This window comes from Microplitis mediator, chromosome 10 (genome assembly GCF_029852145.1).
Source record: "Microplitis mediator isolate UGA2020A chromosome 10, iyMicMedi2.1, whole genome shotgun sequence".
Lineage (NCBI taxonomy): Eukaryota > Metazoa > Arthropoda > Insecta > Hymenoptera > Braconidae > Microplitis > Microplitis mediator.
In genome coordinates this window covers 7,327,797-7,344,867 of record NC_079978.1, presented here as the reverse complement: position 1 = coordinate 7,344,867, position 17,071 = coordinate 7,327,797, and the positions used below count along the sequence as shown (strand labels likewise).

The 17,071-nt window shown below is 31.9% G+C and overlaps 3 protein-coding genes and 1 long non-coding RNA gene across 8 annotated transcripts; 3 read left to right on the top strand and 1 right to left on the bottom strand.

Annotated features, from left to right (window-relative positions):
- The first annotated feature begins 726 nt into the window (after positions 1-726).
- On the top strand, positions 727-3,361 carry LOC130675437 (ATP-binding cassette sub-family C member 5-like). The gene is made up of 6 exons (XM_057481131.1): positions 727-1,038; positions 1,294-1,858; positions 1,934-2,383; positions 2,475-2,601; positions 2,681-2,986; positions 3,060-3,361. Exons 2-6 carry the CDS (start codon positions 1,302-1,304, stop codon positions 3,075-3,077), a joined length of 1,458 nt encoding a protein of 485 aa, XP_057337114.1. The 5' UTR covers positions 727-1,038; positions 1,294-1,301; the 3' UTR covers positions 3,078-3,361.
- Positions 3,362-4,909: 1,548 nt separating this feature from the next.
- On the top strand, positions 4,910-9,616 carry LOC130675435 (poly(ADP-ribose) glycohydrolase-like). The gene is made up of 10 exons (XM_057481130.1): positions 4,910-5,057; positions 5,135-5,289; positions 5,376-5,492; positions 5,891-6,052; positions 6,133-6,386; positions 6,459-6,550; positions 6,635-6,794; positions 6,860-7,178; positions 8,304-8,538; positions 8,622-9,616. The coding sequence occupies exons 1-10, from the start codon at positions 4,940-4,942 to the stop codon at positions 9,407-9,409; spliced, it is 2,400 nt and encodes a 799-aa protein (XP_057337113.1). The 5' UTR covers positions 4,910-4,939; the 3' UTR covers positions 9,410-9,616.
- Positions 9,617-9,888: 272 nt separating this feature from the next.
- Positions 9,889-15,642, top strand: LOC130675434 (poly(ADP-ribose) glycohydrolase-like). 4 transcript variants are annotated; one of them, XM_057481129.1, is made up of 11 exons: positions 9,889-11,389; positions 11,500-11,649; positions 11,728-11,882; positions 11,969-12,085; positions 12,484-12,645; positions 12,718-12,971; positions 13,047-13,138; positions 13,223-13,382; positions 13,448-13,766; positions 14,450-14,684; positions 14,762-15,642. In XM_057481129.1, exons 2-11 carry the CDS (start codon positions 11,532-11,534, stop codon positions 15,607-15,609), a joined length of 2,460 nt encoding a protein of 819 aa, XP_057337112.1. In that variant the 5' UTR covers positions 9,889-11,389; positions 11,500-11,531; the 3' UTR covers positions 15,610-15,642. The 4 variants fall into 4 exon arrangements, with proteins under 4 accessions (XP_057337112.1, XP_057337110.1, XP_057337111.1 ...); XM_057481127.1 differs by having other exon boundaries at positions 11,479-11,649; XM_057481128.1 differs by having other exon boundaries at positions 11,459-11,649.
- Positions 15,643-15,725: 83 nt separating this feature from the next.
- LOC130675439 (uncharacterized) lies at positions 15,726-17,063 on the bottom strand. 2 transcript variants are annotated; one of them, XR_008991286.1, is made up of 3 exons: positions 16,938-17,063; positions 16,667-16,831; positions 15,726-16,015 (listed from the first exon to the last, which is right to left on the bottom strand). It is a non-coding gene; the product is annotated as an uncharacterized LOC130675439 (long non-coding RNA). The 2 variants fall into 2 exon arrangements; XR_008991287.1 differs by having other exon boundaries at positions 16,667-16,816; positions 16,938-17,028.
- Positions 17,064-17,071: the final 8 nt, after the last annotated feature.

Here is a 17,071-nt window from a genome sequence, read left to right as displayed (position 1 = left end):
TACAGATGGGGTGCATTCATGGAAGAGACCATATCAGAATTTTTTTTTTTTTTTTTTTTTTTTTTTTTTTTATTATTATTAAATATAAGTACATCAGAAAATACTTAAATAAACAAAGAAATCCCTCCTAAAATTTGAGCTCAATATCTCAAAAACTGAGCTGGTGCAAGGGGGGAGGTTCTCTTTTACTATTTAAAATACATAAGAAAAAAATTTCTTTTTGGATTTCGTAAATAAACATGTGAAAAAAGTTTTTTTTTCTTTTTATTTTTGTTTGTAAAATTAGAGAATTATGGACTTATAGAGCCTGTATACAATAAACTTGAGTTCCAAATTTCAATTACAGTTAAATTTTGCAAAAAACCGAAAAAAAAAAAAAAATTTCCAAGAATTTTGTTCTTCGTCACTTTGCATCTTTGTAACTTTGTTTTAAATCAGCTGCATAAGAATGAACTTAAGGACCGTTTCTGTAGACAACTGAATTTTTTATGAGAGCTTTAATTGCAAAATCGAAAAAAAAAATTCCTGGTAATTAATGAATAAAAAACAAAACTTTGAGGAAATGACACTACAGTTTGGACACTTGACAATTTTATTAAAGCCCATTTATGAGAGAAACTCGAGGTAATTTGACTAGCAAAAAAAAATACAAAACGACGATCAGCGCTACTGATGATTCATTCATCATATCAGTAAGTATTCATCGCTGAGTGTTGATTATTTAGTTGGGCTTATTTTCTAGCAGCAATCTCGGTCAAGCGAAGTACAAAATAAATACATACATATATACATATACTTCTACTATAGACAGACTGTCATTGCTACTATAGGGTATCTTGTTACATCGTACACTTATATATACTTTTAAAAATATTTAATTCAATACGTTCATTAAAGTCGAACATAAACAACCAAATTACAGACCGATGACTCAGACATCCTTTAACAGTATATTCAAATAATAAATTCTTATACATCTTCAATGTGAGCAAAATTACTGATACGCACATTCAGGACGCTATAAGTTTTAAATCAAAGGTAAGTTTTCTACAATTACTTTTATTAATAATTAATACATTTTATTATTGTTCTTACCTTGTTTATTGTTTTCAACAATAATTATTATCCTACAGTTAAACAAAACTTTATTTAGTGATTATTCACAAATTGATGAAACAAACCTCGTGTGGCTTCAATACTTTGTTTTACATGGCGGCTGTTGAATGATTAAAATATTTATTGACATCGACTTATATCATTTTATTTTATTTAATAAATTTTTTTTTTGTTTAGAATCCATTATGAATCTGTGTTCAAGTGCACCATTGAATAATTTAAATTCTTCAAAAGCCATTAGTACGGTAGTTAATTCAAATAATAAAAATGAAAATGTGTTCGACAATGCAGAACAATCGGTTAATTTACAAAATGGTGATACAAAAAAATTACCAGATAAATTAAATCTAACATCACTTAAAACTGAAGATATAAAATATGCTTCTTCAAATGAGTTAAAAATTCCACCAAAAAAGAACAGATTATCATCATCCGAAGGTGATGTATCAACTTTTTCAAATCACGATGCTAGAAAAATCAGATATGCCACAAGATTCAAAATACCAACAAGTAAATGTACAACTAAAAGTTCAAGTACAGATAAAGAAATAAATTTACTGACTAACAATAGTGACAGTTCTTCTAATAACAGCACTTCTCCATCACCATCAACAACTGATCTTCCTTTGAATTCAGGAGAAAATGTGCCGGCCAAGACTTTTGATTTTATTTTTGGTCAACCAAAAACTAACGAGGGAACTAAAAAATTTACATTCGAATTAAAAACTGATGATCAAAAAAAGTATGTAATTTATTACTGTATAAATGTAATTTTGATTGTTAATTACAGAATTTTTTAATTATTTTCTCATTGTAGGAATGCTTTGTCAGATGAAAAACCACTCGATGAAGATGAATCGTTGAATTTAATCTTGAGATGCATTGAAAGTTTAAATGTAATTATTTCTAAAGCACAAAAATCTAAGGTGATTGGAATATTTGATAACTCAGATCAGACTGACAAGAATATAATTAAATCTGCTTTAGTCCAGTTACGTTTGTCTCCTGAAAGAGCCTCATGGATTAATAAATGTGTGTTTGTCAACAATCAAATCCCAACTTCAGATTTTGTTATTAGAAAAAATATTATTTGTACCAATGGATACGATGCTCAACGTTATCACGCAGCAATTGCATTAAGTTGTTTAAGGGAAGATTTAAAATCATTTCCAAATGGTGATAAAACAGTAGTTGGAAAAACAAGCTTACAATTGACTGATGCACAAAAAGAAAAACTTGCTCTTGCAAGAGCGTTTTACGCAAATAAGTAATTGATCTTTTACAATTTTTTTTTTTTTTTAAAAGCAAACAATTATTTGAAATTATTTTAATCAACTATTATATTTTATTTTTTTTAGAGACATTTATTTCTTAGACGATATATTGAATTCAATCGATAGCACTACTGGACAAACCATATTTGAAACTTCAATTAAAGGAGCTTTAGAAGATAAAATTGTTATTTTCATTACACAAAATCCAATGGTAAGTATTCATAAATTTTTCATTTATCAATTGAATTATATTTTATTTATTAACGTTATTTATATTTTACATTAATTAGTATCTTAGTCGTTGTGATGAAATATATGTAATGAAAAATGGTCAAATAAATGCTCAAGGTAGTCATGAATCGTTATTGCAATCCAACGCGTTCTATGCATCTAAAATGAACGTTACTGTTGACAATAACTCTGCTCTATTGCCGTATGATAAATCTAGTTCTATTGAAGAAGTTAGTAACCTTTCCTGTATTTCTTTTTTCAATACGAAAATATTTGGTACTATTACTTTCTTCATAATCGTGATAATGATTTGTTTAATTCACTATGAAGAAATAGAACAACTAATTCAGTACATCTTCGATTTTGTAAGTGTCATTCAATAATATAAACTTCCACACATCTATTATGTAACTAATAAATCATTTTTTTATTTTTCAGGATGACGTTGAATTATAGTTTACTCTGGCGCTTATCTGAAGCGCGCATGTCTTTGATAAAATTCAAATTTTGCTATATTTTTTTTATCACCTATCATAAAATACTATCAGTCATTTAATTTAACTCAAGTTTTTATAATTTTTTTCACCTATAAGTTTATTATTCTTCATGCATTATTTATAAAAAATTCATTTATTTATTACTAATATTAATCAGTGCATAATAAATAGAAAGTATGATCTGAAATTATAAATATTTCAGTCACAAGAAACAAAGATTATGATAAATTAGTAAATTGACATCTTATTTATAATCACAAAAAGTCAAAATAGTTATAATTGAAAAATAGTTTGTGGTTATAAGTGATTTAATTGTATTAGAATAAAATGTGTTAATTAATATGTTAAAGCAAATTTTCTACTGAAATTTTTTGTAATAATTATTAACTGAAATACAAATACAATTTATATTTATAGATTTTGGTTATTCATATAAAAAAATTTATTTTTCGAGTTCAGGCCCACATGTGAATGAATGAGGATGATACTGCCTGTGTATTTTTTATGAAGAGTGGCCTGTAACTTTTTTTCTGTTGGGAAAAACTCGACACAATATGAACGTTTTTTGTTCATTATGATGTCCTCGAGTGGGAGAAATCTGGATAAGTCTTGAGAAAAATTTTATTATTGAGTTATTCCTCCGCGCCTGGCCTGGGAGGATATGCTGTCATAAATTTCTGTGTAGAAGGGCTCGTAACTTGGCTCTTATTGGAAATAACCCATCACAATATCATCGTTTTTTGTTTATTATGACGTCCTCTAGTAAAAGAAACCCCAAAAGTCCTGAGAAAAATTTATTTTTCAAGTTCAGACCCATTTGAAGATGACACTGTGTATTTTTATGAAGAGTAGCCCGTAATTTTTTCCCTATCGGAAATAACTCTACTCATTAATATAGAAACAGTTTTCATATTTGTATTACGTTTAAATATTTGAATATCACATGTGAATTTGTATTATTCAGTTATTAATGAAGTCTTATATTTACTTAAATTTGTAATTTATCATAAGTATTGTTGTGTTCGGTTTGTCGTATATACTAAAGAGGCCTCTTTGCCGCACTCGCTGCAAAGTGCAGCGTTAACAATTTGAAAGACAGCAACTTCGACCAACGCCTCGTTGCACGTCGTCAACGTTTCCCGTAAGGAAAAAGTGTATCCGGCAAATCTGAATATATACCGCATATATGAGACTTATATTCAATTTCCCGGATATATACTTTTTTCGTACGAGTTCCTCCAATCAGGGAATTACACTTGACTGTATTCTAAATTCATCCAATTACGTTTTCTAAATTATTCCCTCCAGAACTGCGAACGGAGGTGATAAGAACAACGAACACCAAAGTGCGGCAGCCTTTGACGCTTGAGAAGTTAATGTAACTTTCTTGCTGGCCCGCGTGATTTCTAAACCGTGTTACGTTTAGGAAACCCTCTTTTTCCGATTTTCTATTTCTCTTAAACCGATTAGTTCATTTTCATTAATAAAATCTAAACAGTCAAGTATACTATAAAATCCCATAGGAAGATCGTCTCGATATTGCACTCGAGGAGGCGTGGCAAGTTGCTTGTTACCTAGAGCTAATCCTCTAGGAAAATCGACGTCGACTTACTCTCTGGGAGGACTTTATATAAATACGTAAATATTTATTTTCATTATCAATAAAAATCTGCGATGGCTACTTCTAAATTATTTTAATAATATAATTATTTAAATTGTACAATAATTGATTACTTTAATATGATTAGATTAATATATTAACTTTAACCATCGACTTATTGTGCCTTAGAATGTAACTGAAATAAATCCTTAATATAAATAATGGCAGAATCAACATCATCTGTTGCTCCTCTTGATGAGGACATCAACGAACCAATGTCATCAGATATATTTTTTGATTGTGAAGTGCAGGATTCAGGACCATCAGACACGGGTGAATGTTAGTATGATTTTATTAATTTATATCAATAACTACGCATTTTTATTAACTTTAATATAACTGTTTTTTTTTTAAAGCTTGTCTTGCTGAATTGAACGAACCGCAATGGGCTGATGACACCCCAGAATGGAAGGGAGTAAGTATGGATGAAATTTATAAAGGTCTAGGACCTTTTGGTTATCAACAGCAGCCTCCGATCCGTCCATCTGAACATCACAAAGTATTATTCCAAGTAGATATCAAATATATAACATTTATATTTGAATTAATTATTCATTAGAATTTTGAAACAATAAATTTCTTTAATTTTTATTCTAGTTGCCAATTCCTAACAGAGGGCAACCAAACCCATATCCATCTCAGCCAGTTGATAAATGGTGTGCAGATTATGTGCGACTGCCGCACTCGCCACAATCTCTTTATCCCGTCAAAAAAGTAATTACTTAAGTAAAAATAAATATTTAAATTTTAAATGCATACATTGGAAAAAATCGCGAGTAAATTCGGAGTGATAACGGAATTTATTTTGATCTGAATCCATTCCGTTACTCAGAGTTTCGGAGTTTTTACAAAAGATCACTCCGCAAATGAAGTAAATAGGGAGTTTGTCATTTCCGTAAAGTGATTTCGAAGGATCTGGATTTTATTTCGATCCGCGTTCACTCCAACTCGGATTTCTAAGATTAAAAAACTCCCCTTCGGAGAGAATTTCTCTCCAAGGGCATTAAATAAATAAACATCTGCTTCGCAATCACTCCGGATTTGATCCGCGTTCACTCCGAAAATTTTTTACAGTATATCCATTTATAAATTTGACTAATTTTTTACGTTAGGATGATAACAAATGTGATTTCCGCGTAAGATGGGAGGTAATTCAGGAAGCATTATTACAAAGTTTGGTATCTAGCCTACAATTAGAAGCTGCTATTTTATCTTACAATAGTCAATACGCTCGAAAATGGAATTTCAATGCCTTACATTACTTTTTTGAAGACGTATGTAATAAAAAAATAATAAAATCAATAATTAATTAATTACATTCTAACTTATAGTAATAAAAATATATATTATTCAGCTGATGGATAAAGAATCTACTGAAACGTTTTTCAATAAACTGTTTCCTGAGATGGTACAACTGGCTCTTCAATTACCAACACTTATAACTGGTCCTATTCCTTTGCTAAAACAGCATTCAAATAATTCAATCAGTCTTAGTCAACTCCAAGTTGCCTCATTACTTGCTAATGCATTTTTTTGTACATTTCCATGTCGTAATTCAGTAGAGTCCAATACGGAATACGCAACTTATCCGTTTATTAACTTCAATGGGTACATTATTTAATTAAAAGACATTGGTACTTGATATACATAACTATAGGAATCAATAATTTATATGTTTAGATTATTTTCAGCTTACCCAGGAGAAAAACCAAGTACAGTAACTGAAAAACTAAAGTGTCTACTTCATTATTTTCGAAGAGTTACAGCTTCTGGTGCGTAAAAATAATTTTTATTCCAATTATCTATAAATATATGATTAAATTATTCATGATATTGGTGGTTTATCCATAGAGTAGCTCCAGAAGGTACCATCACAATTAAAAGACGTTTTATTTCAAAAGATAATTGTCCAAAATGGGATAAAGCGAACTGTCCATTGCCTCCATTGCATATTACTAGTAAAGGGACCATCGAAACTGACGGGGTCGGACTCCTTCAAGTTGATTTTGCTAATAAGTTAGTAGTTATTATAATAACTTGTTATTTTATTCAACAATTTAATAATATTCTGAATTGAATAGATACGTTGGAGGAGGAGTATTGCATTGGGGTTGCGTCCAAGAAGAAATTCGTTTTGTCATTTGTCCTGAGCTCTTGGTAACTATGCTGGTAACAGAAGAACTAGATGATACTGAAGCGCTGATTATCACTGGAGTTGAAAGATACAGTAATTACGTAGGATATAGTTATAGTTTTAAATGGGCTGGTAATTTTGTTGATGAAACTCCACGTGACAGCAGTGGAAGACGTAAAACTACAGTTGTTGCCATAGATGCTTTATATTTCTCACAAGCAGACGAACAATTTCATGGAAGAAATATTATTCGTGAATTAAACAAGGTGCTTATAAATAATAGTATATAACACACCTCGGTAGGAAAGTAGGAGCTTTTAATCCGTGTGTATAATCGCCTACCCGAGCCGAAGGTGAACACGCGGATTGGGACGTCCTACCCTGATAGCCACCATATCCGCAAGTCAACTTCAAGCTACGGCCGTATTCTGAAGCCAACTTAATAGTAAATGTTGGAGAGTAAACAGTTGCGGTTAAGTCGACAGTAGATTGTCTGAAACTTGAATTCAATTTAACTTCAAGTGTTACTGTCAGATGATGACGTTAAGTTCATTGAAAGTTTCACTTAAAATTGACGCCAAGTTTCTCTGTCAAATTACATTCAGATGACGGCAGTAGATTTGCATCAACTTGCATGCAAGTATTATCCAGCCAAGGTTTGCCAGAAACTTTTCGTTAAGTTGGCCGAAAATTTTTCGCAGAACTTGCTGAGCAAGGTGGCTATTAGGATACCTTCCTCTGTGATGTGTTTACGATTTTCCACCATATCTGTACCTGAAAGTTTAAATTTTTGAAAAAATGGTGCATGCGCTAATTTTGTCTCTAAACAGGGTAGGAATTTAAACTTTCGGAGCACGTATTGTGAAAAAATATTTAATTGTGTCGCGGTAGAGACAGCCGATCGGTTCTCGTGTGGCTCGGGCGATCACCGAAGTTAAGCAGCACCGAACATGGTCACAACTTGGCTGGGTGACCGCTTAGCCACGCGTTGAGCTCGATCGGAGGTCTCTGGGCGTTAGGCGCGGGATGAAGATCTAGTGATCGGTAAAATGGGAATTTTACTAATCACTAGAGCCTCACCCAAACCGAACTGTACTGGCAATGGTTTTCTCTGTGGTTTCCCTCGCCCCTATACCCCCACAGCCAATGTGGAGGATAGAGTATCACCGTAATGGTACAGTACAGTATAAGCACAAGTCGGGCCACAGCCGCACAATGAAAAGCAGATAAAGAAAGGAAGCAGTTGCGATGTAAAGGCAAAAAAGTGTAAAAGATCGTACATGCGGCTATACACTGGAACAATTATAAAAAAAAAAAAAATATTAAATTATGTCAACACATTAAAATACTCAACATTGATACGATAATGATTAAAATAATTTTGTCTATAGGCATATGTAGGATTTTCTTCTGTTGGAATGCCTCAGAGAAATTTATCTGCAATAGCAACTGGCAATTGGGGATGTGGTGAATTTGGAGGAAATCCACAACTTAAAGTTTTAATTCAATTAATGGCGGCAGCGGTAAGTCAGCGAGCAATTGTTTACTTTACATTCGGAGATAAACCATTACGAGATTGTATTTCTAAAATGTACTGGCATCTTATCAACCACAATATCAGCGTTTGTAAGTATTCTTTACTTTCATTACTTGTATATGTATATAAATTTTTGGCTTTGTTTTTGTTTTTAATTAATTTATTTCTTTAGCTCGACTGTTTGCTATACTCCGAGAATACGGACGTCAATCTGCACCTAATCATTTTTATTTCTATGATTTCTTGTATCACCATGCACAAATAAAACCTTTGACGAGTTACTTTAAGGTATCGCCGCCAAAACTGACTCGTCGAACAAAAAATCCACAAATAAAATCACCTAAAAAAAGTGAATCAACGGAATTATTAGCAATCACTGCAAAAAAATTATCAATTCAAAAAAAGAAACCGCCGGACGTGGAAGAAGAGGAAAAAATACAGAATTTATTAGATGATGATGATATCGGAGACGATAAACAAGATAACACATGTACTAAAAATATTAGTAAACATATTGAAGTTGATAGTACAGTAAAAACCCAAACGCCCGAACAGAAATGGGATACTTGGAAGAGTAAATTAAAATGTCAACAAACTAAGCTCGTTGATGACAATAGTACACACACGAAAGAAACCATTGACAATAAAAAATCATTATGGAACATTATTGCTGAGAATAAGAATGAGGAAGATAAACTTCGGGTTGAATCAACAAAAAAACGATTGATTGGTCTTGAAGCTTTAAGTAAAATCAAATTATTAACGGATGATGACTCATCTGATTCATGTAGTGAACGAGTAGAAAATGTCACTGAACCAAAAAATTTCAAGAAACCTGAAAATATAAAACAAGATTTTGATTCATTTGCTCTTGAACAAGTTGATCATGTCAATAAATCCTCAAGTAATCTTAATACTGTCAATTGTAAAGTAAACAAATCTCCAAGTCCTGAAAAATAAAATGTACTGTAGAATGGTCAAAAAAAATTCTAGACTTTTTTTTATGGAAACATTAATTATTGTAATTCATGAAAGTTAAGATTAATACAAATTATAACTTTTTTTTTTAATTTAATTTAATTTTGCTTTATCTCTATTTTTAATTATCCAAAAATGTTTCTAGACAGAACTTAAGAGTGTCCTTTTGGAACTTTGTTTTTTAATAAGTTCTAACAATATATAGAAAATGAAAAATAGTAAAATAAAAATAAAAAGATTCTTTGAAAACATTTTTTTTTAATTTAATGTATCATTTTAAAAAAAATTAAAAACTTTTTGGGTATTGGCTGACTTCAGTATCATTAGTTTTTTTTTTTTTTTTTTTTTTTTCATTTCATCTGCTGTCGATGATTCACAACTTTTCTACTAACTGTGGTTGTTTATAATAACGACACGGATAAGAGTACAGAAATGCGTAGGACAAAATAAGCGATAGGCATGCGGCACAAATCGTGCTCCGCGAGAGGCTATTGCGAAACAGGTTTTTTTTTGCATCTTCAGACACTTCGTTATAGTAAAGTGCAATTATTGTTAAGTGAAAATCATTTGTTTACATACTTAGTTATCTAAAAAGATCAGAATTTATTTACTACTCGCGCACAAAGTCAACGAGACTTATTACGCGAGATTGTGAAATTGCCTTTTTATTATTTCAAATGTCAATATATCTTGTGTTTATACTCTGACAAAAATATTAAACAATTATAACTAAAATGTTCTCATAAATAATTATCATTGTCATGTATATTTGTTGTTAAGGTACTAGAAATAAATTTTAGTACAGTTCAAAATGTCTAGACATCCAGGGAATACTGCTTCTGGTTGGTATAATGAATAAATAACTGTCTGTCTAAATTGAGTTAAGTATCAAGTTTACAACTATGACTAATACTGACTATCAGCCTTAGCAATGTATTAGATGGAAAAAATTCTATGCGTATTCGAAAAGTTTTCCTCAACACATATATATTATTTGTTAAAACAGCAACTTCACTTTACTCAGCACAACAAATGTCACTTCGTTGCGTTAACCAAGATAGTTTTATTATTATAACGCATAGCTGCGTAATCTCGACTTTTGTTACGGTAGCAAATTTTTTTCTTCAGTGGACGTTTAAATATTTGAATATCGCATGAGAATTTGTATTATTCAGTTATTAATGAAGTCTTATATTTACTTAAATTTGTAATTTATCATAAGTATTGTTGTGTTCGGTTTGTCGTATATACTAAAGAGGCCTCTTTGCCGCGCTCGCTGTAAAGTGTAGCGTTAACAATTTTAAAGACAGCAACTTCGGCCAACGCCTCGTTGCACATCGTCAACGTTTTCCGTAAGGAAAAAGTGTATCCGGCAAATCTGAATATATACCGCATATATGAGACATATATTCAATTTCCCGGATATATACTTTTTCCGTACGAGTTCCTCCAATCAGGGAATTACACTTGACTGTATTCTAAATTCATCCAATTACATTTTCTAAATTATTCCCTCCAGAACTGCGAACGGAGGTGATAAGAACAACGAACACCAAAGTGCGGCAGCCTTTGACGCTTGAGAAGTTAATGTAACTTTCTTGCTGGCCCGCGTGATTTCTAAACCGTGTTACGTTTAGGCAACCCTCTTTTTCCGATTTTCTATTTCTCTTAAACCGATTAGTTCATTTTCATTAATAATATCTAAATAGTCAAGTATACTATAAAATCCCATTTTGCACTCCAGGAGGATTGGCAAGTTGCTTGTTACCGTAAAAGCTCTATTCAAAATTGTCTCTTTTTAAATTTTATTTTCTTTTCCAAAAATCACCACACGGGAAGTACCGCTCGCGTAAAAGTCGAGGAGGCTTCGCCTCGTGTTTTACGCAGCTTCGTGTTTTACTCGGCTTCGCCTCGGATAACAATTTCATCTGATCTGAGACATTTCTTACTTTACTGCCCTAGGTGTGTAATATACTATTATTAACATAATTATTTAAATTCTGCAATAATTAATTACTTTAATATAGTTAGATTAAAATATCAAATTTAAGAATCGACTGGTCGTGCCTTAGATTGTAACAGGAATAAGTCCTTGATATAAATAATGGCAGAATCAACATCATCTGTTGCTCCTGTTGATCAGGACATCAACGAACCAATGTCACCAGATATATTTTCTGATTGTGAAGCGCAGGATTCAGGACCACCAGACACGGGTGAATGTTAGTATGATTTTATTAATTTATATCAATAACTACGGATTTTTATGAACCTTAATATAACTGTCTCTTTGTTTAAAGCCTGTCCGGCTGAATTGAACGAACCGCAATGGGCTGATGACACTCCAGAATGGAAGGGAGTAAGTATGGATGAAATTTATAAAGGTCTAGGACCTTTTGGTTATCAACAGCAGCCTCCGATCCGTCCATCTGAACATCACACAGTATTATTCCAAGTAGATATCAAATATATAACATTTATATTTGAATTAATTATTCATTAGAATTTTTAAATAATAAATTTTTTTAATTTTTATTCCAGTTGCCAATTCCTAACAGAGGACAACCAAAACCATATCCATCTCAGCCGGTTGATAAATGGTGTACAGATTATGTGCGAATGCCGCACTCTCCTCAATCTCTTTATCCCGTAGAAAAAGTAATTACTTGAGTAAAAATAAATATTAAAATTTTAAATGCATACATTGGAAAAAATCGGAAGTAAACTCGGAGTGATTACGGATTTTATTTCAATCTGCATTCATTCCGATACTCGGAGTTCCCGAGTTTTTTTTTAAATCACTCCGCATAAGGAGTAAATAGGGAGTTCGTATTTTCAGTGGAGTGATTTTGGAATGATGTGGATTTTATTCAAATGCACATTCACTGCGATTCGGAGTTTTAATATTAAAAAACTCCCCTTCGGAGTGAATTTCTCTCCGAGGGCATTAAATAATTTAACATCTGCTTCGCAATCACTCCGGATTTGATCCGCGTTCACTCCGAAAATTTTTTACAGTATATCCAGTTATAAATTTGACTAATTTTTTATGTTAGGGTGATAACAAATGTGATTTCCGCGTAAGATGGGAGGTAATTCAGGAAGCATTATTACAACGTTTGGTATCTAGTCTACAATTAGAAGCTGCTATTTTATCTTACAAGAGTAAATACATCCCAAAATGGAATTTTAATGCCTTACATTACTTTTTTGAAAACGTATGTAAAAAATGAATAAATAATTTATTAATTACATTCTAATTTATGGTAATAAAAATATCTATCTTTCAGCTGATGGATAAAGAATCTACTGAAATGTTTTTCGATAAACTGTTTCCTAAGATGGTACAACTGGCTCTTCAATTACCAACACTTATAATTGGTCCGATTCCTCTACTAAAACAGCATTCAAATAATTCAATCAGTCTTAGTCAACTCCAAGTTGCCTCATTACTTGCTAATGCATTTTTTTGTACATTTCCATGTCGTAATTCAGTAGAGTCCAATACAGAATACGCAACTTTTCCGTTTATTAATTTCAATGGGTACATTAGTATTTAATTAAAAGACATTTGTACTTGATATACATAACTATAGGAATAAATAATTTATTTGTTTAGATTATTCTCAGCTTACCCAGGAGAAAAACTAAGTACCGTAACTGAAAAACTAAAGTGTTTATTTCATTATTTTCAAAGAGTCACAACTTCTGGTGCGTAAAAATAATTTTAGTTTCAATTATCTATAAATATATGATTTAATTATTAATGATATTGGTGGTTTATCCATAGAGTAGCTCCAGAAGGTACCATTACAATTAGAAGGCGTTTTATTTCAAAAGATAATTGTCCAAAATGGGATAAAGCAAACTGTCCATTGCCTTCATTGCACATTACTAGTAAAGGGACCATCGAAACTGACGGGATTGGACTCCTTCAAGTTGATTTCGCTAATAAGTTAGTAGTTATTATAGTAACTCGTTATTTTATTTAAAAATTTAATTATACTCTGAATTGAATAGATACGTTGGAGGAGGAGTATTAAATCGGGGTTGCGTCCAAGAAGAAATTCGTTTTGTCATTTGTCCTGAGCTCTTGGTAACTATGCTGGTAACAGAAGAACTAGATGATACTGAAGCGCTGATTATCACTGGTGTTGAGAGATACAGTAATTACGTAGGATATAGTTATAGTTTTAAATGGGATGGTAATTTTGTTGATGAAACTCCACGTGACAGCAGTGGAAGACGTCAAACTACAGTTGTTGCCATAGATGCGTTATACTTCACACAAGCAGAAAAACAATTTTATGGAAGAAATATTATTCGTGAATTAAACAAGGTGCTTATAAATAATAGTATATAACACACCTCGGTAGGAAAGTAGGAGCTTTTAACCCACGTGTATAATTGCCTACCCGAGCCGGAATCGAACACGCGGACTGGGACGTCCTACCCTGATAGTCACCATACCCGCAAGTTATTATTAAGCTACGACCGTATTCTGAAGCCAACAAAAGGAACTGTTGGAATGCAAACAGTTGCGGTTAAGTTGACTAGATTCTGTAACTTGAATTTAATTTGACTTCGAGTGTTACTGACAGATGATGACGTTAAGTTCATTGAAATTTTCACTTGAAATTGACGGCAAGTTTTTCTGTCAAATTACATTTCGATGACGGCAGTAGATTTGCATCATCATGCATGCAAGTTCTATCCAGCCAAGGCTTGCCACAAACTTTTCGTTAAGTTGGCCGAAAATTTTTCGCAGAACTTGCTGAGCAATGTGTGACTATTAGGGTACCTTCCTCTGTGATGTGTATACGATTTTTCACCAGATCTGCACCTGAAAGTTTAAATTTTGCCTCTGTTTGTGGAAAAAATGGAGCATGCATTAATTTTGCGTCTAAACAGGGTAGGAATTTAAACTTTCGATTCAGGTATGGTGAAAAGATATTAAATTATATCAGCACATTAAAATACTCAACATTGATACGATAATGATTAAAATAATTTTGCCTATAGGCATATGTAGGATTTTCTTCTGTTGAAATTCCTGAAAGGAATTTATCTGCAATAGCAACTGGCAAATGGGGATGTGGAGCATTTCGAGGAAATCCACAACTCAAAGTTTTAATTCAATTAATGGCGGCAGCGGTAAGTCAGCGACCAGTTGTTTGCTATACATTTGGTGATAATCAATTACGAGATTGTATTTCTGACATGTACTGGCATCTTATCAACCACAATATCAGCGTTGGTAAGTATTCTCTACTATCATTACTTGTATACGAACACATATTTTTGTTTTTGTTTTTAATTAATTTATTTCTTTAGCTCGACTATTTGCTATACTCCGACAATACGGACGGCAATCCGCACCTAATCATTTGTATTTCTATCAATTCTTGTATCACCATGCACAAATAAAACCTCTTACGAGTTACTTTAAGGTATTGCTGCAAAAATTGACTCATCCAACAAATAATCCACAAATAAAATCACCTAAAAAAAGTGAATCAACGGAATTATTAGCAATCACTGCAAAAAAATTATCAATTCAAAAAAAGAAACCGCCGGACGTGGAAGAAGAGGAAAAAATACAGAATTTATTAGATGATGATGATATCGGACACGATAAACTAGATAACACAGGTACTAAAAATATTAGTAAACATATTGAAGTTGATAGTACAGTAAAAACCCAAACGCCCGAACAGAAATGGGATACTTGGAAGAGTAAATTAAAATGTCAACAAACTAAACTCGTTGATGACAATAGTACACACACGAAAGAAACCATTGGCAATAAAAAATCATTATGGGACATTATTGCTGAGAATAAGAATGAGGAAGATAGATTTCGAGTTGAACCAACAAAAAAACGATTAACTGGTCTTGAAGCTTTGTATAAAAACGAATTATTAACGGATGATGACTCATCTGATTCATGTAGTGAACAAGTAGAAAATGTCACTGAATCAAAAAATTTCAAGAAACCTGAAAATATAAAACAGGATCTTCATTCACCTGTTTCCGAAAAAGTTGATGATATCAATAAATCCTCAAGTAATCTTAATACTGTCAATAATTGTAAAGTAAAAAAATCTCCAAGTCCTGAAAAATCAAATGTTCTGGAGACTGGTCAAAAAAAAATTCTAGACTACTTTTCACGGAAAAATTAATGTAATATATGGAAATTAAGATTAATACAAATTAGAAATAATTAAAATTATAACTTTTTTTTTTTTTTTAATTTATTTTAATTTTACTTTATCTTTTTTGATTTACTTTTTAGCCGAAATTTTATTTGAAATTGTGTGAGGTACAGTATTTTATTCAAATATAAAACAAGAATGCTTGGAAATTATTGATAATTTATATATCATAATACTAAAAATGCATATCAAAGACTTTTCAAAATTTTATGCCCATCTTTGATATTTTTTCTAGGATGAAACCAAAAATATTTTTTTCTAGATCAATGTACACTCTTCAAAGTCTCCCAGATAGAATGCTTAGCAAAAGTTTGCTTTCATTTCGTTGTCTAATACCGGCTGTAGATTTCGGACGATTTGAATTCTATAATTGCTACAGAAAAGATTTCCTTTAAATTCAACGGCAAATATATTCCGGATGGCCACCTTGAGCACAAGTTAACTTCAAGCTACTGATGCCGTATTCTGAAGCCAATTTAAGGGTGGGCCGCACCTAACGAAATCCTGAATTTAAGAATTCTAATTACTTTTTGAATATTTATGAGACTCGGATGATGAAAATCTTCCGAGGAAGTTCGTCTTCTGCTTTCAGTCGGAAGCTAATAAAATTGCTGTTATGATAATTATTTATTAAATAATTAGAATTCTTAAATTCAGGACTTCGATAGGTGCGGCCCAGCCTCAAAAGAACGTATTGGAGAACAAGCAGTTACCTTTAAGTTGACAGTAAATTGTCCTGTAACTTAAATTCAATTTGACTACAAGTGTTACTGTCAAACAATGCCGTTAAGTTGATTGAAAGTTTCACTTCAAATTGACGCTAAGTTTCTCTGTCAAATTACATTCAGATGACGGCAGTAGATTTGCATCAACTTGCACGCAAGTATTATCCAGCCAAGGCTTGCCAGAAACTTGTCGATAAGTTTAACCGAAAATGTTTTACTGCAGAACTTGCTGATCGATTATCTTTAAAGTATGGCTATCAGGGAGCCCGTAATTTTTTTTTCTGTTGGGAATCACTCACCTCAGTATGAATGTTTTTTTGTTCATTATAATGTTCTCTGGTAGGAGAAACCCCAAAAGTCCTGAGAAAAATTTTTTATTTTTCAAGTTCAGACCCATATGAAGATGACACTGTCTGTGTATTTTTATGGAGTAGCCCGTAATTTTTTCCCTATCGGAAATAACTCTATTGATATAGAAACAGTTTTCATATTTATATTACGTTTGAATATTTGAATATCGCATGTGAATTTGTATTATTTAGTTATTAATGAAGTCTTAACTTTACTTACATTTGTAATTTATTATAAGTACCAAGCATTCAATTGTCGTTCTTAAAAAAACAATTATCAAAAAAAAAAAAAAATTATATCAAATACCAAACAAATCCTGATGTTGAAGATGGCGCTAAATTTAAGTTCTTGGT